The sequence below is a fragment of the Pantherophis guttatus genome, chromosome 6 (assembly GCF_059756535.1).
Source record: "Pantherophis guttatus breed Tessera chromosome 6, ASM5975653v1, whole genome shotgun sequence".
Taxonomy (NCBI): domain Eukaryota; kingdom Metazoa; phylum Chordata; class Lepidosauria; order Squamata; family Colubridae; genus Pantherophis; species Pantherophis guttatus.
Window position 1 is genome coordinate 45,171,521 of NC_142068.1, and position 24,505 is coordinate 45,196,025.

The window sequence follows — 24,505 nt, forward strand, 5'->3', positions numbered from 1 at the left end:
TCCATGTGGAAGATGATTTTCCTTCCTGGAATGATGACCTGGTTAGCTACATACCATCCAGGCAATTTGGACTGAAAGTTAAGAGAATATTGGATTATTAAGTTTTATGAAGCATTTTCTTCAATTGATTTACATAGCCCTGTATATTAACTGAACTGTTTAAGTAATCAGTCATGCACACATTTGAAACTATGATTCAGAATGATTATGCATGAAACAACTAGCCATAGAGGTGGGAACTAATATGCTGTTTCTAAAGGTGATGGATAAAAAGAACAAAACACAGATAATTTCTCACTTGCCATTTATTGTTAGAAATTGCCATGTAGAGACATATTGGGTTGAGTAATGACCAAATTCATGTGGCAAAAATGATACCCAACATATGGCATGAGGAGCAGCTGCTCAAGGCATCTGGGTACATCTGGCCTAATGTCTATCCATCTGCCATAGCCTCTGCAGTTCCAGTCCCAGAAAACAAGGTTTGGTCAATCTCCAATTCTTTTCTCACTTTCAGGGAAATCCAATTCTGAAATCAAGGTGATCTCCTGTTATTAGTGAACCCTTAACATGGTTGCTGCTGAAGAAACCCTGTTCCATCTGGGAATCCTGTAGCCACATCTCCTACAACTTCTATTACTGCAATCTCTATAAGGTGCCCCACTGCTGGCTACTTATTGCCCCTTCCAATCCCTTATGTCTCCTTCACTCTTGTGCCTCATGAGTATTTACAATAAGTATGAAAGTTAATGTGGCATCTTTCTGTCCCATCCTGTAACATGTATTTTTTCCTTATTTTTAAAGGTCCACATAAGCTATTCTCTCCGTTTTTTTGTTCTCTCCCCCAACTTTTAGGAGAGGCTATAGGCCTGGCCTTAATCATCATTCTACAGTGTATCCGTAAGTGCCATACCTAGAGAGGAATGGCCAACAGAAATGATAGCAAGCAGTCATAGTTGGCATGGCTCAGACTTTAGTAGGAATGTGGGAAGCAGGTTCACCAAGTCAAGGAAGGGTGAGAGTCACAAGGGGAGTAATGGATAGAAACAGTGGAAAAACAGTTATTGATGCAGCAAGAACTATCCTACAGAAGCATCAGACAGGTGACTGATGCCTGCTATGGCATGATTGGCAATGTATCTTTATTAGCACCAGGGCTTTCAGCAGATGCCCCACCATGCCCCTGAGTAATGACAATGAGTTGCAGCAGAGTTTCTCAGGCCAGGCATTCAGTGAATAATAATGCCCTAGTGTGCACTCAACTTAAGACTCCCCCATCCTTAGACATGTGTACAATTTTATTCTTTGAGGCTTTCAGCATGCATATGCCTACAATACACAGAGACAGATGTGTAATATGTGAAAAATCTGAAGTATTTAAGGATCTATTGTTTGTTGTTGGAGGTAGTGACAAACTTCATCCATGATTTGAATACTGATTCATTGGACAACCTAGCATCCTCTTCTTTTGATCTATCTTGTTTCACAGAGTGGCACCAAGGAACTCAGAGAAGTGGCACTGAAGCACCAATACCTAGAGTTTCTTAAATATTTGTAGGACCCAAACAGCTATAAACAGGATGAGAAAACATACCACAAGGAACAACTTGTGCATACAAGTGATAAGGTGATGTTGCAAAACACCAGTGTTGGGAAGTAAGTTAAAATCTGTAGAGAAAAACACTTACTCTATTAGCCTTGGGGAAATATTCTTTCTTGTGACTTTGTGTACCAACTCGGAGGCAGAGGCAGGATGAAGTCTAGATAGTTAGAGCTATAGTAGATATTTACATACATACTTAAAATATACTTCTTGGGCTGGACTAAGTTAAGCAATAAATAAACCATTATCCCACCCCTCTACCCACAATGCACCTTTAAAGCCTCAGAATACTTTTAGTGCTCTCCATGACCCCAGAATTGTACTGAAATCTTTTGGAGTTGGCCAGAGTCAATGAAGTGCAGACTTCCAAATTTGGAAGAAGTTATAGTCTTCAGTAGTATTCATGCTACTGTCCCAAACTAAGGAGCAGTTCCATTCTGTGGCTCTATATTCTTTTCTAGTGCCCTGAAAGAAATAGAGCATAAGGCATGTTCTATGGTTTCCAAGAATAGAAGACATCCTAACATCTGTGAAGACATGTTTTGGAAGTACCAGCACTAGAGGTATAGGAGAGAATGCAGGCAATTGAAGTGGAAGAACTATGGACACTGAATATTCAAAGCATAAGCATGCCTGAAGTTCAGGAAAGGAATATACATAGCACCCAAAGGCAGGAGCTAAGGTAGCCTGTTAAGGAACAAGGCAGGAACTCTCAGTCATGGGATTATAACTTGGTTTTTTAAAAAAATCTCCTGTTTCTTCAGCCTACCCCATCCCAGCTCGCTATGCTGGGTTGCTATTTGCTGATCACTTGACTTCAGCTAGCAGTTGTAGCCAGTTCAGGTAATAAGCCCATAGATTGAGGACAGAATTGGAGTAATAATCTATCTGGGAAAATCAGGTGCCATCATGCCTGCAGGAACTCACAGGAAGTGCCAATATTTCAAGATATAATGAATTCGGCCACAGAAATTGAGCTCCTTCAGGGGTAACAGCCACTCAAGTCAAGGTCAGGAATCCTCTGGGATCCAGGATTTCACTGACCATTGTAAATCTCAGAGGTGTCATGATACTCCTTGCTGGCATCCTGACCCCCCTGGGGGAGCTCAGAAACGGGTGCTCTGATAGCGCAGCCTGCGAATCTCAGAGACTCCATCGTCCCGGCAGTACAAGTCCCTGCCGGGACTTTGTGCCAGTCACCGGCCCCCTGTTCCCCCACCTCCCCCAGCAGTGCTGCTGGTGCTGCTGGTGCTGCCTGAGCTGGAACTGCTGCAACGATCTTCATAGATAGAAATCTCAATCTGAAAGCAAGATGATAAGGACACCAAACAAATGCATGAAAATCCTGCTCCACCCCACACTCAGCTAAGGAGACTCTCTCTCAAATATACTTTCTCTACTGGAACTCAGCAGGTCAGATTGTTGTTGGCTAAGCAGGTATGGAGACATTATGTCATTCATGCAACTATGCTCTTTTTCCTCCCACGCACACACACACCTTTTTGCTTTTTCAGAGGGGGGGAGAGAAAAAAAGAAAGAAGAAAGAAAGAAAGAAAGAAAAAAGAAAAAGAAAGAAAGAAAGAAAGAAAGAAAGAAAGAAAGAAAGAAAGAAAGAAAGAAAGAAAGAGCAGCTCACTTTACCTCCCAAGCCAAGCTACTGGTTTCTGTGATACACATCACAGCCAAATCCCAAGTTGGCAAGCCAGTGCATAGTTAAGTCTTCAGTCAATGTGGAGTCCATCTTCCTTTGCCCAGCTCTTCTACAGGGCAGAAAACCAGGAAGAGCTACAGCACTACTGTAGTCTGTCCACCTCCTAAGAACTCAACTTCTGGATTCATATAACATTCTTAGAATCTTAGCAGTTGCATGCACAGAGTATGCTAACCTTAGCTTTAATTTTATTGCAATCTCTGAAAATGGCTTAAGTTCAACAACCAATTTTAACATTTTGCATGGGAGAGATGAGCCAACTTGGGGTAACAATAGTGAACTCAAAAGATGTGCCTCTGAAAGATGCTGAATTTATTTAACACTTCATTTCCCTTCATGGTAAAGTTAGGTAATAGCTACCCAGATCAACTGTGCATTGTGTAAAAATGTACAGTGTATGTTTTATCTGGCATCTATTGTTAAAGGTGGACTTGAACCAAGGGCTCCCCATTCCTAGACCATTACATCATTGTTGCGCTCATGAAGTCATCTATTGTATCTTATTGTGAATGTGAGATCTTTTGGAAATCACTATCATTATCATTTACAAAAATTGAAAAATAAATAATATCCACATGGTTCCAAATCTCAGTAGGGATAGGAAAATAATAGCACAGGTTATAAGGAGTGTCTGTAGCATAAATCAGAGTTAGCTACCTAGTTTTAGGCAGTAATGTATTCTATTTTCATCCCTGACCTCAATCAAGAAGGATACAACTCTCATGCCCCGCTCCACCGGGTCAGTCAGCAGAAGCCCTCGTGGAGCATAAATCTTCTCATTCTGCTCCTGGATATACTTGGAGATCTTCTTCAGAACCTGAAGAAATAATTAGTGAACCAATCAGAATCAAATGAGTACCCGTTTCATGTTCCCAGATAATACATAGTACAAAGTTGAGAAGAAAGTTATTAAACAAGTTCCAAGTTTTCTTAGAAATTGTGCACTATTATAAAAATTAACAAAAAAATAATAATCCTGGCTCACTGTTAATTGCATGTATTTATCCATCATATTTTATGTTCATATTCACTATTTTAGGACTTTCCTTGGTTCACCGAACCCTCCCTTTCTCCTCTTCTGCTTCATAGTGCAGTTCTTTCCATGCCTTGTCAGATGACAGTCATCCTCCTTCCGAACATGGGTTTGGTACTATCCCAAAAATAATATCATTTTGGAATCCTATTAAAATGTATTCAAAATAGCACTAAAACGTATATCAATATTATCCTCTGAAAATTGTAGCTTTTGTCACACTGTTTTTTCCCCCCCAAGGTTGACTTAAAGTGCTACCATCCAGACCTGTGCAAAACACAAATCCAGAGTGAGATAGGATAGATTCATCATCTACTGAAGCTCACCTCTCCTTCCAGCCACCTTGCATTTGTGGGGTCTAAGTCAACCAAAGCCCATGGAACCCATATCTATTCTCCTTAACATACTCTGTGGATCATAGATAAGGGTAATCTTCTTTGCCAGCATTTTGCCTGTGGCAGGATTGTATAAAATTGATTTTATACTAATGTAGACTTCAATCAGGGATTTAACATCTGGACAATATAAATGGATTCTCTGGGCTCTTACTATGGCTAAAGACTGATCTTGCAGCATTGGAGAATTAAATGTATGGCTCTGTTTATTCGATGAATTGAAGATCTGGTTGCACTTGCCACTTATGAGTGGATTGCATATAGATGTAAACCTTGTATAGACAAGTATGATTATATAATGGGACCCATTTATACAGAATACAGTAGGTTAAAAAAACAGCTGTATAAATGTATTAGAAATATATACGTATTTGCAGGATCCAGTCTGGATCAGTTACCAGAACCAAAGGTTTAGTCTTCCAAGCTTTCGGACTCATGCTGGAGCCCATCCTTAGAGAACTTTTTTCTCACCAGAATGTATATACATATTTCAATATTTGCATTAGATAAGTATATATAAAATTGTAATTGTGTATTGTTATGATGATATATCATTTTCTCTTTCATATTTCTTTCCCTTTTATTAGAGCACTTTTTATATATGTAACTCCATTAATTTTATCCTTGTGTTTGGCTCTTTTTTTCCTTTTAATTAAAAAGCAATAAAACTAAAAAATTTAAAAGCCTTTAAACAGAACTCTGAGTTATATAATTAGAAAAAGATTACATGGTACGCAGTGCAAATGAGGGCAAATTGCTTGGCCACTGCACACTATTTATTTCAATAACTTGTAAAATTAAAATAGTTATCTTGATATTGTTTCCCTACTTTGGGAGCCCTTAATTCAGCATAATAAACACCTATGATATTAACTATTGTAAATCTTCTCTTATGTCTCCAAACCTTCTCATAGTGGGTCTCCATGCAAAGGAAGATGAAATAGGCTGTCGCGCAGGCCAGACATCCCTCCAGATAAGAGCTGCCCCCAATTTTCTCAGCCTCTGCATAGAAGTTGTTCAGTGTCTTCACTGTTTCCTCAAAAAATTGCCGCTCAATCTTTGGGAGGGGAAAAGAAAGGAAACGACATAATAGTGATATGCAGCATGTCATTTTTAATGACTACTGGCGTTCTCCTTTATGGAAATGCCAAAAGGCAGTATAGAAACATTGCTAAATCAAAATAAGGTATGTTGTAAGAAATATCCATTTATGTGGGAACATTTTTGTTTGAAAGAAATCATTCTGCTACTGTGTAGTTAATGTGTGATTGCTTTGGTTAACGGGTTAGGAAAAATCCTTCAAAGTGTCAGATTTATTCACAACTCTTCAGATACTCAACCCCACCCCTTTGCACTCTATTACTAGCTAACAGCAGAACCTCAAGGACTCAGTGCGGTTAGGTAAGAACATTTTTACACAGTCTGTCTATGTAAAAGAACAACTATGACAGAATTGAGAAATCCAACCTTGTATGAATGTGTGGGTGAATATTAGGGGTGAAATCTAGCAGGTTCTGACAGGTTCTGGAGAACCGGTAGCGGAAATTTTGAGTAGTTCGGAGAACCGGCAAATACCACCTCTGGCTGGTCCCAGAGTGAGGTGGGAATGGAGATTTTGCAATATCCTTCCCCCAGGAGTGGGGAGGGAATGGGGATTTTGCAGTATCCTTCCCCTGTCACACCCACCAAGCCACACCACGTCCACCAAGCCACGCCCACAGAACCAATAGTACAAAAATTTGGATTTCACCATTGATGTATATGCCCAGGGATTAAATCCTAGGACTCTTTTGTGGCAACAGACATTTTGTTGTTTTTTTTCTCAGACAGGAATGTGGAGGACAGTTGCCTCCTATTTACATAACAGTCCTGTCTAGTCTGAAATTCTTTGGTTCCTACTTTGCTAATTCAGCCCTTCCACAAAAAAGTACACCTACAGTAAATTCAGTAGGGCCTGGAGGTTTGCCTTCGTTGGAGCTGCTCCAGTCCTTTGCAACAGCTTCCCAACTGAAATTGGGGGAGAGGAAGTAGCACCCTAGTAGCCTTCCAGAAGGCCCTGAAGAGCTGGCTCTTCCCTCAGGTGTTGGGGTAGGGTAGAGTTAATTCAAGTGGTTAATTTTATAGGTGATTATGGCCCCTTGGTGGGGAAAAATATAATGTGCTTTAATGGGGTGAGTTGCCTAGGTGAAGTAGCAGCATGTAAGTTCTTTAAATAAATAAAATAAGGAAGTCACTGAAATATTCATAGAATGTTAATGGGACATCATAGCTTAATCTGAGCTCCAATCTACTCATTTGGTTTGATATAAAAGTTTGCTATAGTGTGTGAGCCAGGAGAACCATAACAGATTGTACCCGACTGTCCAGTTCAGGAGGGAATTTGGTCTGGAATTGACAGATAGTCCCATCACTATAGTCTCGCTGTATAAAAACCTTGGTAGCCAATGAAGCGCTCCTCCGCAGTTCTTGGAGATTGTGGACCTGAAGAAAATTGAAATCAGGAAGTTACAACATGGGAAAATCTTCCTATACAGTAGAACTGGTGGGAGCTCACACTGTATCCTGATACTTGCAGATCAAATGCATGGACTTTTTTCATTCCTGGATTGCTCTATGCCTCACTTTGTATTTTTCTTCATTTTCATTCAGAGACAACACATAATTATCCCTTAATCACATTGCAGACTAAAGTTCTCCCCAAAATAAATTATACACTGATAGGTTGTTTTGTTTGCTGTCTTGGGGTGGAAATGTTAAAGAGTAAGTATACAGGTCCAAGGGAAACAAGCTGTTCTATAACATAGTAAGGGAGCAAATGCAATGCACTCAGCATTCACAAAAGAGTATCATCATTTGTTCTTGAAGGCACTGGAAAGCTACTTAATTATCAGGATTGTTTTTTAAAAATATAAATGGCCTAACTAAGTAGACTGAATGATTTCTGCTTCTATGGAGCACCACTCCGGTAGATGATCATTCAACTATGTATGTATATAGTTATTGATCATTGCATATACTTTATAGGAACAAGTGGAACTATCACTAATATCTGCATTAAAATGCATACTAATGGGATATGGATAGAATGCTGAAATTGTTTTTAGATAATGTTTCGTGAGTTATTTTGGCACCATCTTCAGAGTGGTATTTATTTTCGTATAAGCTTTTTGGGCGATTATCTGCAGGTGCTTCTAAGTATACTGTATACTTCAGTTAAAAATTTGAATTTGTGCATTTTAAATGAAAAATATTACTTTATTACCTAATTATTTAGATAAAAATCTTCTTAATTAGTCAAAATATAATTAAAATAGCCTAACAGATTAATTATACATTTCCATGCTACACCCTCCCAAAGCATTAAAGGATCTTTTATGAGTTGAATACAGTAAACCAATATTCCACTATTTAATTCTAGTTTTTTCCCCATTCAAATAGAAGACACAGAATGGTCCAATTTCAGTTCTGACTGGGATCCTCAGAACTTGGTTCTCATTCTAATCATAGAACATATCAAGCTGAAAGACTGTGTTTTCCTCAAGTCACCCAGTAAGCATCATGGTTAAATGGCGATACATCTGGATCTCAATCTCAATTATTTATATTTGAGTCCAATGTAAAGATCATGTTCTCACAACACACTGAAATATGCATTAGCTATCTACATTTAAACTAGTATAGCTATAAAAATAAGAGGCGGTTCTTTTGTAAACTAAGGTCACAAAATAGAAAATAATTTAAATTAGCAAGCTGAATGAAGATGTTCAAGCATGTTACCAAAGATGATATGTTATTGGATATTTCACATTATATATATATGTACATATATTTTTACATATAAAATCCTTCAAGTGAGTACAACTTGTTGAAATACAATCAGAATTAAACAGGACAAGCCTAAATTAATAAGGATTATTTCCTTTTCCCATCCATAGAGGGAAACCTCTGCATTGTAAGAGCTCACTTAATAACCATCTCCTAATAAGACTCAATTTCTTAGCCTGTGGTTGCATTAAAAGCATTGAGATGGCTAAGGTTGTGGATGATATAAAACTTGCAGCAGATGCAATATGATTTGAAAATAGGATGCATTGAATTTTATATGAATTTTATGTAAAATTCATTAGCATTACCATCACATGATGGCTTTTAATCAATTCACAGTGGGCGGTTTAAGAAATATTAGTGTTGAAGACTCAGTGCTGCTGCCTTTAAGTTTATTTTTCACATTATATGTTGCTTGACCCTAGGAGTTGAACTGGTTCAAAGTGAAATAAGAGGTTACGACATCATAATGTTAGACAAAAATGGGCCAGGAAAGCTATTTTTATGTTCTTAAAGGTCCAACAAGTTTTATTAGTTTAAATATGAGATCATCCAGTTCAATAAAACTTCCTAAATATTTAGAAAATTAATAGATGTACTGAATTTGAAAGTAACCCTGATTTCCCTCAATAGAAATTGGACACAATATTTATCTTATTCTGTGTTTAAATGGAAATCTTCCAAGATCAAAAGTCCCAAAGGTGCTTTTTCAAGAGGCAACTGGACTTTCTGGTGTCCAGTTGCCTCTTGAAAAAACACCTTTGAGACAACCATGGCCTGGATGACTGAGAATCTCCATAGACATCCAAGAGCAGAAATTGAAGATTGAAATTAATTACTTTAGGAGTGGAAGAAAGTTGATGTTAGATAACTATAAAAACAACTAACTATTATTTTGTCAATGTCTGTGTGTGTGTGTGAGAGAGAGAGAGGGAGGGAGAGGGAAGGAGGGAAAGAGAGAGAGAGAGAGAATTTGTATACTTATCTACTTTCTTTATTTCATGGTCTAAGGATATCTCACTGAGTCTTTAACAAGTCCTTTGTGCTTCCTGCCACCCGCCTTTCCATGCCCTCAGGAACTGCTGCCCTTCCCCTAGCAACAAGCAAGCTTTTAGCTATTTGTGATCTGACTCAGATTTATTCTCCTGTTCAGGGACACATCTTTTATTGACAAACATGATTTTACTAGATGAAATGGAAACATGGGAAATATGGGACAAGAGCAATAATGATTGTGAAAAAAATTACTGAATGATGGGATTCTTGATACGGGCTGACTTCAAAAGAGTTTTGAAACCAGAATATAGCACCATTAGAGAAAACACTTCATAATCTCTTTCCCTTCTACTCCTACTGCATTTTTAACCTTATCTTAACCAAAAAAAAAATCATATTATGGACCTGCCTCTGAGTCCATAATTGTTTAATCTGAATAATGGAGCTTCCATTTATTCTAGAAAAGCATAGCTCTTGTATCTCTTTCTTCCCTGTTCACAAAAGGTACAACTGAAACTAAATGCAAAGCATCATAAGGCAGTCTTACCCAACCTTGTTCCCTCCAGGTTCATAACACCACAATAACTATCATCCTACAAGCATGGCTATTGACTGGGCTGCTAGCACAGTCCAACTGAGGAGTGCTCCCCTGGGCTCCTGGTTTTCTGTCTATGGGTGTCTCCCATGTGTTCAGGGAAATCCATTGATTCACAGCTGAGCAAAGGGCCACCTGCTCCTCTTAACATTTGCCTGCCTTGGGAGGGGGGTTTGGAAATGAGGCAATTAACTTTGGAGTGAGTGTTGGTATTCTTAGCCCTCAAAGACCATCATGGTTTTTTTTTACTTCCTTTCTTTATTTAACCCATACAATTGCTGCAAAAAAACAGAAACTCAGGAAATACAAGCAACCCTCAGCACAACAAACCAAAGAACATGACGCTACGACAACCAATAACAGCTAACATTAGGGTGCCTGGTTTAAAGCTTCCTGCAGCATCAGAGAGAACAAGCACAACCCAGGAAAATCTGACTGCAGCTCCAATGATTCGGCAGAGCCACAGCCTCCAGAACATGTGTGTTCTACCTTGCCGGTGTTGCTCACCTCAGTTGCCATGTTTCACCAACGTGGCTCAGTGCTGTTCCTCCACACGGGAGACTGAAGCTGTGACGATAGCAATTTGGTGAGGAAGACGACTGCTTTCCCAGAAAAGGCGCTGTCCCTGGTGTTGTAGTCAGAGGAAGCGCTCAAATCTCGAAGCTGCTGCCAGCGGGGGCGGAATTCAGTCTGCTGCGTTGAGGTGGCGCCTGCGGTGGGAAATAGACGCAGAGCGGGTGGTTGCTATCCTTGGTCCTGAAACTTGCTATTTGAAAAACAGGAACTGGAGGCCAGCATCTCATCTAGCGTTGACGACCCATTTCCCAAGCTGATCCTTCAGTTGGTAGCTCAGTTTCGTTGCACAGGCTGGCTCAGTTAGTGGCATCATAAGGGGAGGGGATCAACAGCTTTAAGTGGGAGCTGTACCCCCCTCCCCTGCATCCCCATGTTGGAGGGACAAGATCCAGCTCGAACTCAGGGGAGGGACTGTGAGAGGCGGAGCTGCCAGAGCTAGGAAAAGAACTCAGCTGACGTTCATTTCCTGCTTGTCTTTTGCAGGAGCTTGTAAGCAAGCAAGCAAGCTATTTGACAGCACTTTTCACCCTTATATTTCTGAGGCTTTGGATTGCAGTGTTTCTCTGGAAAGTGCAGAGACTGCTCCCACTTCCAGAATTCTTTTTTGGTCTGGTGAAAGCCCAATAGCAGCTGTCGCATAGCTGCCCTCGGGGCCAAAGAAAAACTGGTTTTTTTAAAAAAGTCAGATTGATTAATTTGCTGTGCTAATGTAAATTTAAGATATGGTTTCTAAGTTTACAGAGAAACAGTACAGAGACCCACATTCCATTGCACAAGGTGATTAACTCCACAGTCTATATATTAATTAATCAAATTCAGTTATTTAATACCTTTGCTTAGTTTGCATAATTCTGCAGAGAGTGGAATGGAATAACAGTTGTGTATGATAGTGTAGACTCTCTTCCTTCAACTTCATTGTAACCTCCATATGGCTTTGGAATTCTCATTGGTTATCTGTTGTTTTCTAAGTCTTATTTTCACATGAAAAGGATTTTTTTTTCTCCTGTTTGAACATGAAAACTGAGGTTCTCAGGAAACAGAAATCTGCATTCAACCTCATACTTATCCCCTGCAATTGTTTAGTGTCAGAAGCTTTACATACTTCTATTTTCATTTTCTGTCTAGCTAAGCAATTCATTTTGTTCCTTCAGAGTCACTGAACTGTTTAAATTATTGTGACCTCCGTTATGAAAAGAGAGGATGATCTTGAAAGTTCTAAAATCTCATAGTTGTTTGACTAATTATGGTTGGGCATCACATTATTAATATATAAGCTAGACAGACATCTCATTAGGAGTTCTGCTTCCATCTTGTCTAGCAAGTGAATGGTGTCAAAGAAAAGCTTTAGAATTTTATATGCCTGGAGGCTTCTTTCAACATTTGTGAGGAGGAGGAAGGGAAAACAACAGTAGGTAAGGCAGAGGGAGACTTTACTGCATATGTCAATAAGGCTTGGATTTTCTGTTTTTCTCTAGATGAAAAAGAAGCATTGCTTATTTTTAATCTGTTAAACTTAATTTAGAGGTATGCTATTTTTTTAATGCATGTCCTGCCTTAAAACAGCAGAAAATAGAGGTTCTGATCTGTAGCAATTATAGTCAAGGAACTCAAAATAGGGACCCATAAGCTGCTTATGGCCCTGGGCCACATGTTGCTTACAGTGAGTTTTATCTATTGGGTATGTTATTTTTAACTTTTTTTTATTTTTATTTATTTTCATTTAACTTTTATTTGCTGTGCTGAGAACTTTGCTCTAAAACTGCTTTTCTATTTCTTTTGTTCCATTGGTCCTATTTTATAAAAGACTATCAAGTTATGGTAGACCTGTAGGCTAGTCTGGGAAGTAAAGGCAATGTTCCTTGCTGTTGCCAAGAAAACTGCAGAAGAAATAAGTCTGGACTTTAAAAACATATTTAGGTATCACAATTTGGAAACAAAGAGATAGGATGGTTGGGACTGCCTGAGCTAGGGAAGATGCATAGTAGAAATTACAGTGATGTCATGTGCAGCATGACATCCCTGCACAATGACATGAATAATGTAATTTATGTCAGTCATATCATGGTGCAAAGTGTCAGCTGTAATTTCTGTGAATTGTATGAAGACATTATGATGCACGTTACATCCCTCAGATTCCTTATCCCTATGAATGCTCCTAGAAAAAATCAGGTCTGGGAACAGCACAGGGAAAGGGTGTGTGTTTTAATTATGAAGCAATGATTAAACACTTTGCTGTAATAGACCCTGTGGACAGTGTACACTGAATAGGAATGTAGAACGAGAAAGGAAAATTCTTATATTAATTGTGATCTTTATATCTTAAATCATTGTGTTATAGTTTGGTAAGAAGTAAATCTTTCTGCAGCTCAGATTACAAAGCTGAATGCAGAGGACTTTTCCTTGGCTCCTACCATTTTCCTAAAGATGTGACTTTTTAAAAACAAGTTTCACTGTACAACATAAGCTGCCTTTGGGAAGGAAATATGCCTCACAAATCAGTGGCCCTATGTGAAAAAGGAAATCTACCAGCAACAGTGTCTTATAGCACAAAGTTATGCCTACTTTCTGGGCTCAAGCTACACTGTTTAGTTTATAGATGCTACTACAAGACATATTTCCTTGCAGCTACTCTTATAGAATGTAGAGAAGGAATCTTACATAGCTCAAGAATAACCAACAATGCAGCAGTCATTGGAATTCTAGTAAAGAAAAAGAATAAGGGCAATGAGCTTTGCTACTTTGTAAAATGTGATTGGCTGGTATGTGCTTCCATGTGTTCTAGAAACTGAAATAATTGGATTACTTTGGATACCCTGGTTTAATCAGCATGTTGTGCCAATGCAGCCAGCAGAAGCTACTTGGTCCCTCCTTTTCTCTTTCTGCAGCTATCTCATAGACTAACTGAGTACATCTATTCCTGTCTGTCTGTCATGTCTGTCATTCCATCCATGTTGTTAACCACAAGTCTTCTCCAGCTAGCAGAAAGGGATATGATGTGGTTTCTATAGCAACACTTCTGCCTTTGGATCCATGAATAAGGGATTCCCATTAACAAATTTACCATGGTCTGCCACTCCTTTCTTGAAGCAGAAATTTGGTTCTGTCATTCTATTTCTGAGATTTTATTTTTCTCCAGGAGGAAAAATGACTTGTACAAAACACTATGCCCCAGGTATCTACTTCCGTAACCCCTTACTTCTTATAGTGAAACTTCACTACAGGGAGAAAAAAGGGGGAGCCTATTCGTTATGGTTAAGAGCTGCATAGTATCCAGGACTTCATTGCTATCTCAGCACTATCCTCCCCATCCAAACATAACATTTGGCAATGTGCCAAATGAAACATCTCATCAGCAAGATGGAATTTCTATAGCTTATGGTCACTCCAATTCAAACTTTTCACTTTCAGCCTGTTATACTATAAAATAACTCAGAAGACAAATCTGGCAGAGTTGAACTCTAACCTTTTCTTTCAAGCAGATATCCGAAATACACACCGGATAAGCATTCAGGATTAAATGTTGGACAAAGTATGTTTACCAGCAACTGACCTGTTTTTTAAGTTGGACAAGCCACAATCATTGTCACCCTGACTTCTTCGATTAGGCTATAACCTGAAAGGAAGCTTAGTCATTGATCTACTTCTCTTTTTTTCCATGGCCCAAGATGTATTTTCTTGTTTATTTAGAAAGTTATATATCTGTCCATCGTACACATGATTATCCTATGCAGCTCACAATAATAAACAAAAAAGCAGAATAAAACCAACCAAATCATATTTCACTATCACAGTGCTGCAATATTCCATAAACTCTACACAGACTTATATTTGCTAGGTTCTAGGAACTAGCCTAGTTTCAATCCTGGACCAAAAACCAGGTCTTCACAGCCCTTTGGCAGGCTAATAAAGTGATTTCTCTGAATCTCAAAGACGAGCCTATTCCAAAGGGTAGAGGCAACCATGTAAAAGGCATCTCTCTAATGGCACACCAAATGGCAACATTTAAGGGAAGGGATCTGTAGTGTGCTCACTCCACCTAACCTGGTGGAATGGGCAGTCACCCTCAGAGGGAGGCTGTTCCACAAACAACCAGGCCCCATGTCCTATTTATTTAAATATTTATATATACATAAGCCTATAATAATACAAAAAGGGATTCCTCCCCATTATTATTATTGTTGTTATATTATTTTGCTCAGTTCTTTGTTAATTTGTATTCTAACTTTAACATTTAATAAAGTTGTCTTAACAAAACACAAACATTCAAAGTAGGATACACTTAACCCCAAGACCACCGAGAGGGGCAGTTTTTTTCTGGAGCAAAATTTTGGCAGCCAGCCCACCAGGGATGAGCTCTTGAGCTCAAGCAACTGATGCAATCCTGAGTAATCCTCTGCTGGAGGCCTCAGTGTGTGAGGAAACTATTTTTCTGCAGATAGCAAGCAGGGCAGGCAGATGGTAGAGTGCCTTTCATTCTCTCTCACCATCTAGTTGGGCCAAGTAGTGATCTCAGCCTCTACTGGGGAGAGATGCTAGAACTGCATCTGAGTCGATCGAGCTCACTGTGTCAAGTTCAGACTGCTGGGCTATTTAGACTAGTATTATCTATTCAGAGACAGAGGCTTCCTAGTTCTTTTGAAGGAGAATTCAAGAAACCTTCTAAGTACAAGGCAATATACTGATGTATGATCTTGCCATTATTTGGACTTCTCACATAAGAAACAACTCACAATTCTTCCAAATAAAAAACTTGAGAATGAGTGTGTATGAGAACAGTAGCAAAATAATCATTGTTTTGCTTCCTAAAAGCTTTATCAGCATCCCGCCCTGCTCCCCCACCATCCAAAAAAAACCTGGAAGCTGGACTGGTGGGAATCTATTTAGCCACACTGAATAATTAGTTCTTGTCTAAAAGAGATGCAATCTGTTGAGAGAGGATACTTTCTCGAAGCAATGGATCTAATTATGCATTGTGAAAAATACAGAATATTTATCCATGAATTGCCCTAAGCTAAAAGCTCTTCTGGGAACTTTTGTATCCTAATCAGAGTTATTGTTCATTTCCTTACTCCATCCATCACTTATTATACATTAGCAACTACAAAGTAAGCATAAATTAAACCATCTATAGGGCTAGAAAATATAATTGTATAATTGTGTATATGCATGTACATATTTCACCATTAATTCCAGTACTATTCTGATTATATAATCATTTTTCAAATAGCAGAATTGGGTAGATTAATGTAAAAATAAATCACGCAGAGGTGAACTCTGTAGACATAGCCAGGGTATCAATACATTGTAAGAATCATTTATCAGGAACACAAATAAATTATGGTAAGATCTCGAACAGCAGATGGATTTAAAGCATTTTGAATAATTATTTTGTCCATATCCATCTGCTGTTGTCAGACAAATGTGAACCCCAATGCAAATATTGTTTTCATGTAATGTGCCTCTCACATCATGCCAATAATGCCCACCAACCTCCATTATTTGAACCTGCCACAATATTCAGAAGAAATGAATGAATCAAATCCAAAGTAACACAAATATGCCAGGTAAAGCTAGATGTCTAGGCCTTTCCTGACTTGCATTTCACCATGAACAAGCATCTCCTGGCAACCTTTTGTTACTGTTATATCTTCATCTCATCCCGAGCCCATAGTTGAGGCAGTTTAAAATTATCTATTTCAGTGTTAATGTTTTCTCCTTTTAACAGATAAGTCATGCCAATGTTGCCATATTATGCCAGAATATGTTGTATTCACTGATCTTTTAGTCCGTTTCACAGTCATGATATGGCTCAGGGCCAGGGTATCTTCGAGACCCCCTTCTACCGCATAACTCCCAACGACCGGTAAGATCCCACAGCGTTGGTCTGCTCTGGGTCCCATCAGCTAAACAATGCTGGCTGGTGGGCCCGCAGGGGAGGGCCTCCTCTGTGGCTGCCCCAGCTCTCTAGAACCAGTTACCTCCTGAGGTCCGGACCATCCCCACCCTATTGGTCTTCCGAAAAGCGGTGAAGACCTGGCTTTTCCGGCAGGCCTGGGGCCGTTGATCTCGCTCTTGCGATCCGGCAAGATCCAGCCATGAATGGTGTAAATGAGTTTTAATGTTTTTAATTTTTAAATGTTTTTTATAATGATTTTAAATGCATTGTGAGCCGGCCTGAGTCTTTGGAGAGGGGCAGCATACAAATTGAATTAATAAATAATAATAATAAATAAATAGTGTTGGTCTAATTTAATCATCCAGAGGAAAAAGGTTGTCCAATAAAGCAGGATAACTTTGACTGCCTTCCCAGACACAGATGCTACCTGCTCTTTGTGAATTTTACCCTAGATCCCAAAAATCCCTCATGTTTAAGGCTAACTGGAAAATGGCCACAAAATGGCACTGTCTTGCTGCATTTATGTGGAATATAGCTCTGTAAATTGAAGGCAGGGGCTAAAAGTTAAAAACAAATACCACTTCACCTCCTTACACTCACTAAAATTCATGAAATATTTGGAAATACACAAATGATCACCTATACTGGAAGCAGTATATTTATATTCCAAAACTCTGATATATTTATATAGCTAAAGCATCCAAGTAAGACCTAAAGTATACCTCATAAACTAAAGGAGGATGAGGCTTTATGTGGGAAGTTCCTTTTGAAGGGCAGGCAGCTCACCAGCCCCAGATGAAATGGTCATGGAGGGCAATGACCAGTGACTAGAGGGGAGGAAGTATGCACACTACAACATCTATTAAGTAATTGAGGTGGCAGAATTGCCACAAGCATCAAATGTACTGATAGATGTCATTTTTGATGAGAAGCAAGAAAAGACAGAAGGGCAGGTTGAGGATAATGTTCATACCTCCACAAATGGTTCCTGGGGCATCTTTGATCCTGAAGAAGCAGGATGTGCTGATTCTTTAAACACACATCTTGACACAGCTACCTAAAACCCTTTTATTCATATTGTTTTTAAGTCACTTAAAACAAGTGATTATCCTCTCTCAATATGGAGCACAGCCCTTTCTAATATCTACTGTGATTCAATTCAAGTGCTTCTTTTCCCTGTACTTTCCATGGTTTGATTTTTTTGCCTTGTACTTTTTCACTTCAAATCTAGGAATCTGTCCATTTTTGACAAAACTGACATCTTTACCCAGAAAATGAGGTATTCAACTGAACTGCCAAATAATGATTTATGGTATAGCATGGTATAACTAATTGAGGGCTTACTCAATAAACCAGAACTTAATATAATATGCTGTCTCTTTCTGTAACTGACAATGCCGTGTTTTGTTAGAATTAGGGAAAATTTAGACTGCTTCCACAATCTCAGTAGTCTACTGTCAAGTCATTACTCAAGGACTGATTATTCCAGTTCCTGCTGTGCAGCTTTTCCTATCAGTGTCTAAATTGACAATATAAACCCTACAGGTAACCTCTGGACCCTGTGTGACTCCAACATGTTTTTCTCACCCTGTCTCTAAATAACAGGGAAAAAATGATAAGGTTCTGCTGTTAGCACTGTAGAAATACTCTTGATCAAAATTAGTTTCATTGGCTCATACCAGAATGACAATGGTTGAAGATAATGGAAATTTCACTCTTGACATAGAAGTTGTAATTATTACCAGTAGTGCACTAGGATTATATCAGTTTCTTAAAAGGATCAGTGGAGTCTTATTTTATGCATATTAGGTAATCTGTGCCATAACCTAATGTCTCTTGAGATTTATTTATCTGTTTAATTCCAATTCAGATAAGTGCAGCTGAGTGGCATACATCAATAAAGAATAACCAAAAATTAAATTACAATTCAAACTACAATTGTAAAAGCTGAGAACCAGTTTGGTGTAGTTGTTAAGATGCTGATCTAGAAACCAGAAGATTGTGAGTTCTAGTCCCCCTTGGACATGAAAAACCACTTGTGTGACTTTTGGCAATCACTTTATCTCAGCCCAAGTCACCTCACAGAGATGATGAGTGGAAAAATAAGAGGAGTAGGGAAATATTGGTATGTTTGCTGCTTGACTTGAATATGAAAAAAGATGGGATAAAATCTAAAAAAAATAGAAAATTGGGAACACCTTGCAAGGTGGGATCTCCTAAGATCCTGGCACTAGCACCCTAATATCCTGGCCCTAGCATCCAGGGGAAAAACCAAGTTCTTAATGCCTTCCTAAAAGTTAACAGGATTGGGATCAATCAGGGGAATGAGGGCTATCATTCCAGAGGGAAAGAAAATGCTTGCCTTCTGAGTCCCATCAGGTCATTTTGCTTTAAGGGACAATGGAAGGATATGTGTCCCCTATTAGAATGTGGAAAAGACAAAAATAATTTGAAAAAGGTAGTCCTATATGTGCAGTTTTATAGGAACAACTTTGAATTGAACCCAGAAGTCTATTGGGAGCTAGAACAGCTCATGAATTCTCATACTGAAATCATATACATGTTTATATCTCACATAATTTGAGGGGAAAATACAGTGAGGAAAAAAGCTTCAATTTGTATATACTGTACTAATCTGGGGCTTACTTCACTGAATACAATGAGACTACCCTTTGAGTAATCAAGTAGATTTTCACTCTTAAACCTCCACATTAATCACATGCAATGAAGGAATACTTGTATTTATCATCTTTGTATTTTCAGGGAAGAAAATTAGAAAAATTACAACTTCAGATGTCTTAGAGGAACTAGACTATAGGTGTTATATCACGTGAGGTGCTAGTTATGAACTCTGTCACATGCAAAAATTAATGACAGAGGTGATATATAAATGTCTGGCATACAGTTGGTATATGATGACTCATAACTGAAATATGAATAGCTCTAGATGTTAATATCATTTCTCATTCTACACAGCATTTTCTAGATGCTGCTGTCATACAAAGAACTGAAAAGAAATGGTATCTGAGTGGGTTTGTTTAATTGTGCATATTTCCAAGACAGGAGAAAAGAACTGGTGGAGAACAGAATAGAAAGCATTTTACTGATTGTAGGCACATTTGAAGAGAAATGCATATTAAGGTTAAATCATCTATCAACATAGATCTATATATCAGTATGATGATACCAAATGATACATCTTAGTCCTGAGTTGAACAGGTGATGCTGTTGCAGTACTTAAGAGGCTATCAAGATCTGGATGGGGAAGAATAATCTTAGGCTCACTCCCAAAAAGTGAGCCTAAGCCTAACCCATATTCCAGGGTTATTCTATCTCTGCTGGTTTTGGACAAAATTGTGTTCTCTCAAACTGAACTAGATTATCACTTGAAGCTCTTCCTAGACTCACAGCTCCTGATCAAAGAACAGGTAGCACCTGTGGCTGAAAAAACCTTTGCACAGCTCACCTGGTATGCCAATTGTTCTTTCCTGGAGCAGCATGCTTTTTTCAAGGTATCTCCTGCTTCACTCTTCTCCTATCTGGACTGTTACAATGCAATCCATGGGATTGCCCTCAAAGATAATCCAAAAAGCTATAGCTGGTCCAAAATATATCATCTCAAGTAATTATATATATGTTGCAGTTCATCCATGTAAAACTGCACTAGTAATCTAGGTTTAATAATAATAATAATAATCTAGGTTTAATAATAATAATAATAATAAACCATAAACTAGGTTTATGGAGTTCATCTTGCTCAGGACAGGAATCCAAAGCAAAGCTCCCCTAAAAGAGAACATTTTAACCTCTGCTTGAATATATCAGGTGAAAGGGAATCCATCATCTCCATAACTGATAATTGTTGTCCCCTTGAAACACCATTGTGGCTTCTCATCATCTCCTTTTAATCCTTCTGAAGCATCCAGACCTCAGGAGAGGGGAAGAATTAAGGAGAAATTCCCAACATTCCCATGAGAGCATGGCAGTGATAATGCTGTATGGACTTTCAGGCAGCAAATCTTCTGGGATTCCCTATTGTAGGTTTTCCATTCATATTTCATATCTTGCTGCCAGCCAGCCCTGCTAGACAGGGAGCACATTATAAATGTAACGAAGCAGAAAAGACATCAGAACAGTTTATACCCCCAAAGCACTGCAAAGATCTCCTGCTGCTCAAGGCCCTAGACCCATGATGGTGAACCTATGGCACGCGTGCCACAGGTGACACGCAGAGCCATATCTGTGGGCACGTGAGCATTGCCATAGGTTAGCTCCAGCACGCATGTGCACGCCGGCCACCTGATTTTCGGCCGTTCCAGGCCCACTGGGAGTCAGGAAACAGGCCATTTCTGACCTCCAGAGGGCCGCTCGGGAGTGGGGAAGGCCATTTTCGCCCTCCCCAGGCTCCAAGAAAGCCTCTGGAGCCTGGGTAGGGTGAAAAACGGGCCTACTGGGCCCACCGGGCCATCATGTGCCAAAAGTGGGGAGGAGCGCGGGGGACATCACACGTGCTTGCTCGGGGGGGCGTGGCATAGTGAATTATGGGTGTGGGCATGCATACGTGCAAACCCCCTGCGCTCCCCCCGCTTTTGGCACACCACAGCAAAAAGGTTAGCCATCACTGCCCTAGGCTGATCCAACATTTTCTAGGGAAAAGGATTCAGGCCATGGAGGTGCCAAGGCAGCAAGCATATCGTCAACCCACCTACCAATCAGGAAGGATGTATTAGTAGCTGAAGCTGCAGCACAACACAAGACTGAGCAATCCCCAAGTGCAGTTTAGTCCTTCACAGCTGAGGTGAGTTCTAATTAAAAACATAATTTCGGAGCTTCAGAAACAAGAGTTTGCATATGCATCATAGAGATAAGGCAGGTTAATAAGCCAAAAGTAATGTGAGGCTAGTAGAATTAGAATGTGGGCATCCCTAAAGGGTCCTATGAAAAGCACCACTTCTCTGTTATGTGCTTCACTAACAGCTGGTGCTGTCATGGATTGGTTGGAAGAGTTCAGCCAATGATTCCTTTCTATGTATTATGTGGCCCAAGTCTGACGGCCACATTCAAAAAAGGCAATTTCCTATCATCACACAGTTTTTTCAGTTTATCATCTAGGCTCCCAATACTTCTCTGTATGTATTCTTCACCTGCCTTACCAAAGTATTTCATCATTTCCTTTACAATCATCTTCAGACTTTTCCACCATTTCCTGTGATTTAAATAGCTGGTTATCACTAACAACTTCCTACAAGAACATGGAGCTGCTGGAGATACAGAGCAAATCAAAACAGACCTGCGACTGGACCAAGAATTCTTTGGACCTAGGACTGTTCATCTAAGTCAGTGTTCTTCAAAGTGTGGTCTGAGGAACTCTGAGGTTCCCCAAAATCTTTTCTGGGGGGTGCATGAAATCAAATAAATAATATTTTAGCATTTCTAATTCAGTACAAATAAATATATACATATATCTCCCACAAACCAAAGGTCTTTGGGGCTTTCAATCATTTTTAAGAATGTAAAGGGGTCCAGAGATCAAAATATTGGAGAACCATTGATTTAAGTGAACAGCCCACCAGGACTGCCTTGCAGTGAACAGAACATCAATAAGAAGGATAAACCCTGTTCCATGATAGCCTTAGATCTGAAATCATAGCCTTACAAAAGAAAGGACTTATAGTGTGGCAATTAATAATTTTGTTGTGAGCGGCTTACTAATCAGAACAAAATGTTATTCCCATACCTGCAATGCAACAGTTGTCTGGTCCTAGATGAGGGTATCAATTTTCAGATAAACTTTGAGCCTGTACAGATCTGCGGTAAACACAGGATTCTTCCCGTCTCCCACACTGCTCTGCTGAAAGGTTGGGCTAACCCCAGCATATCACTGACAGGCACAGGTGCACCACAGGCACCGTGAATTTGCAAAGCAGTTATTCATTCTCTGAGCCAGCTTCCTCTGCAAAGCCAGAGGAAGCTATAACTGGAAAGCAGTCATAAAACAAGAAAAAATGGTAAAGGGGTTCTAATGGCTTGGTTCCTCACATCAAAGCTTTAGCTCTACAAATTCATATCCATGGAAGAACATTTTTTACAAAGTTGAGGAACTGAAGGAACTGAAAAGGCATAAGACACTGAACACTTATGTTTTCTACATAAAAGACAGGGGGGCTTTATAAAATAGGGGGAGAAGCAGAAAGTAAATGTGCAGAGTATAAATTACCTGGGCATAAGAAAGCAGCCCAATCCAGTCAGTCAGAGTCATGTAGCAGGAATTTGCTGCATTAATCTTTCTTCTTTTGCAAAGATCAATAGCACTGAAGTCCCCTAAGCTAGAAGATCAGAGAGGTAGTAATGAGGGTGTCTTGACAGACAGGAGTATCTCTCCAGATGGCTTTAAGCCTATCCTGCACAGGCCTTTCATCAACCCTTGAACAGAAAGGTAATTCTGTGGCCTTTTAAGTTTATTTTTACTAGACTCTGTGCTGACATCTGGGAAAAGGCCATCTCAAGACATTTTGCTGTCTGAAGGAAGAGATGGCACCTGGATTGGCAACTTTAGCATTAAGTTCAGATAGTAGACTACTGCACTCTAATTTAGGAGGCCTTAAACAAACAAACTAGAAACATCACTAGAAGCCAAAATCACAAGATGTCTGATTTACATTAGCCATGTCATATGTGCAAATTCATTGGAGAAATCAACGATGCTAGGATTGGTTAGTGAATCAAGAAGAAGAGGTAAGCAAAGAACCGCTGGCTTGATACCACCATAGCTGATAGAAAGCATGAACATCCATCAGCTGACAGTAACTGTGCTTGATAAAGGAGCATGGAGAGCACTTGCCTATAAAATCACCAAGAGTTGGGCATGACTGAATGGTTAAAACTAACTAAACAAACTGTAGCACAGTTAAGCCTAATTGAGGATAACAATTGGATGCTTGAAGAAAAACAGGATACTATTCTAATTCTAGCAGCTGTATTCTAAGTTGGTCAATCATTCCAATTTGCATAAAAGTAGAGCCAACAGAACCATGAAATCATAGGAATTTGAACAAGAAGGTGGTAATACTTAGGAGCAAAATACAGGCCTTCATATGACCATGATTTAGGGTCAAGAATTCTGAGATCAGGAATCTAAATAAGCAAAACCATATATGTCGCTTTGGGTCTATGTGTCAAGTCACTTAGGAAAAGTAGTACATACCTCCACCTGCAGACACAAAAATGGAAAAGATATTTTTGTACACATTACTCTGAGCTGAGCCTTCTCCTAATCCACAATATTTGTAAAATTAAAGTTCAATAACAAAACCAGGCTGGAAACATAGCAAAGGGCAGTTAAACATCAAGACTTGTTTTGAACTCTGTAGCAGTGTTCACATAACACAGCTGACACTGTCTGCTGCTACCTCAGAATAAACACTAATACCCACGAGCCAGTAGCAGGCAACTCAGATGACTTGGTCTAAAATAGTGTTTCTCAACCTTGGTAGCTTGAAGATGGGTGGACTTCAACTCCCAGAAACCCCCAGCCAGCAGCGCTGGCTGGGGGATCCTGGGAGTTGAAGTCCACCCATCTTCAAGCTTCCAAGGTTGAGAAACACTGGTCTAAAAGGAAGTGATCTTCTTGACAGGAAAGCCAGCTACTCACTACAAAGAAAACTGAGTTAGTTAAAATCTCTCTCTCTCCCTTCCTCCCTCCCTCCCTCCCTATCTGGAAAAAGAAAAAGACCCATAGTCTTTTATGGGTCTTTTAGTCTAGATCGGGACTCCCTATGCACAGTCACTCATGCCCTCGTCATCTCCCGTCTGGACTATTGTAATGCTCTCTACATGGGGCTCTCCTTGAGGAGCACTCGGTGGCTCCAACTGGCG

At 39.5% G+C, this 24,505-nt stretch overlaps 1 protein-coding gene across 1 annotated transcript; it reads right to left on the bottom strand.

Annotated features, from left to right (window-relative positions):
- Positions 1–287: 287 nt before the first annotated feature.
- GOLGA7B (golgin A7 family member B) lies at positions 288–22,474 on the bottom strand. Its single transcript, XM_034439859.2, has 6 exons — positions 22,368–22,474; positions 10,666–10,868; positions 7,098–7,223; positions 5,647–5,799; positions 4,030–4,131; positions 288–2,904 (listed from the first exon to the last, which is right to left on the bottom strand). Exons 2-6 carry the CDS (start codon positions 10,675–10,677, stop codon positions 2,800–2,802), a joined length of 498 nt encoding a protein of 165 aa, XP_034295750.1. The 5' UTR covers positions 10,678–10,868; positions 22,368–22,474; the 3' UTR covers positions 288–2,799.
- Between the last annotated feature and the right edge of the window lie 2,031 nt (positions 22,475–24,505).

Excerpts from the sequence above, each read along its gene's own strand:
- GOLGA7B (XM_034439859.2), bottom strand. Across the intron at positions 5,800-7,097 it reads CTCCTGAACTGGACAGTCGG|ATTGAGCGGCAATTTTTTGA; the intron begins GTACAATCTGTT and ends CCCCTCCCAAAG. Across the intron at positions 2,905-4,029 it reads TGGAGCGGGGCATGAGAGTT|ATTGAGATTTCTATCTATGA; the intron begins GTATCCTTCTTG and ends TCTTGCTTTCAG.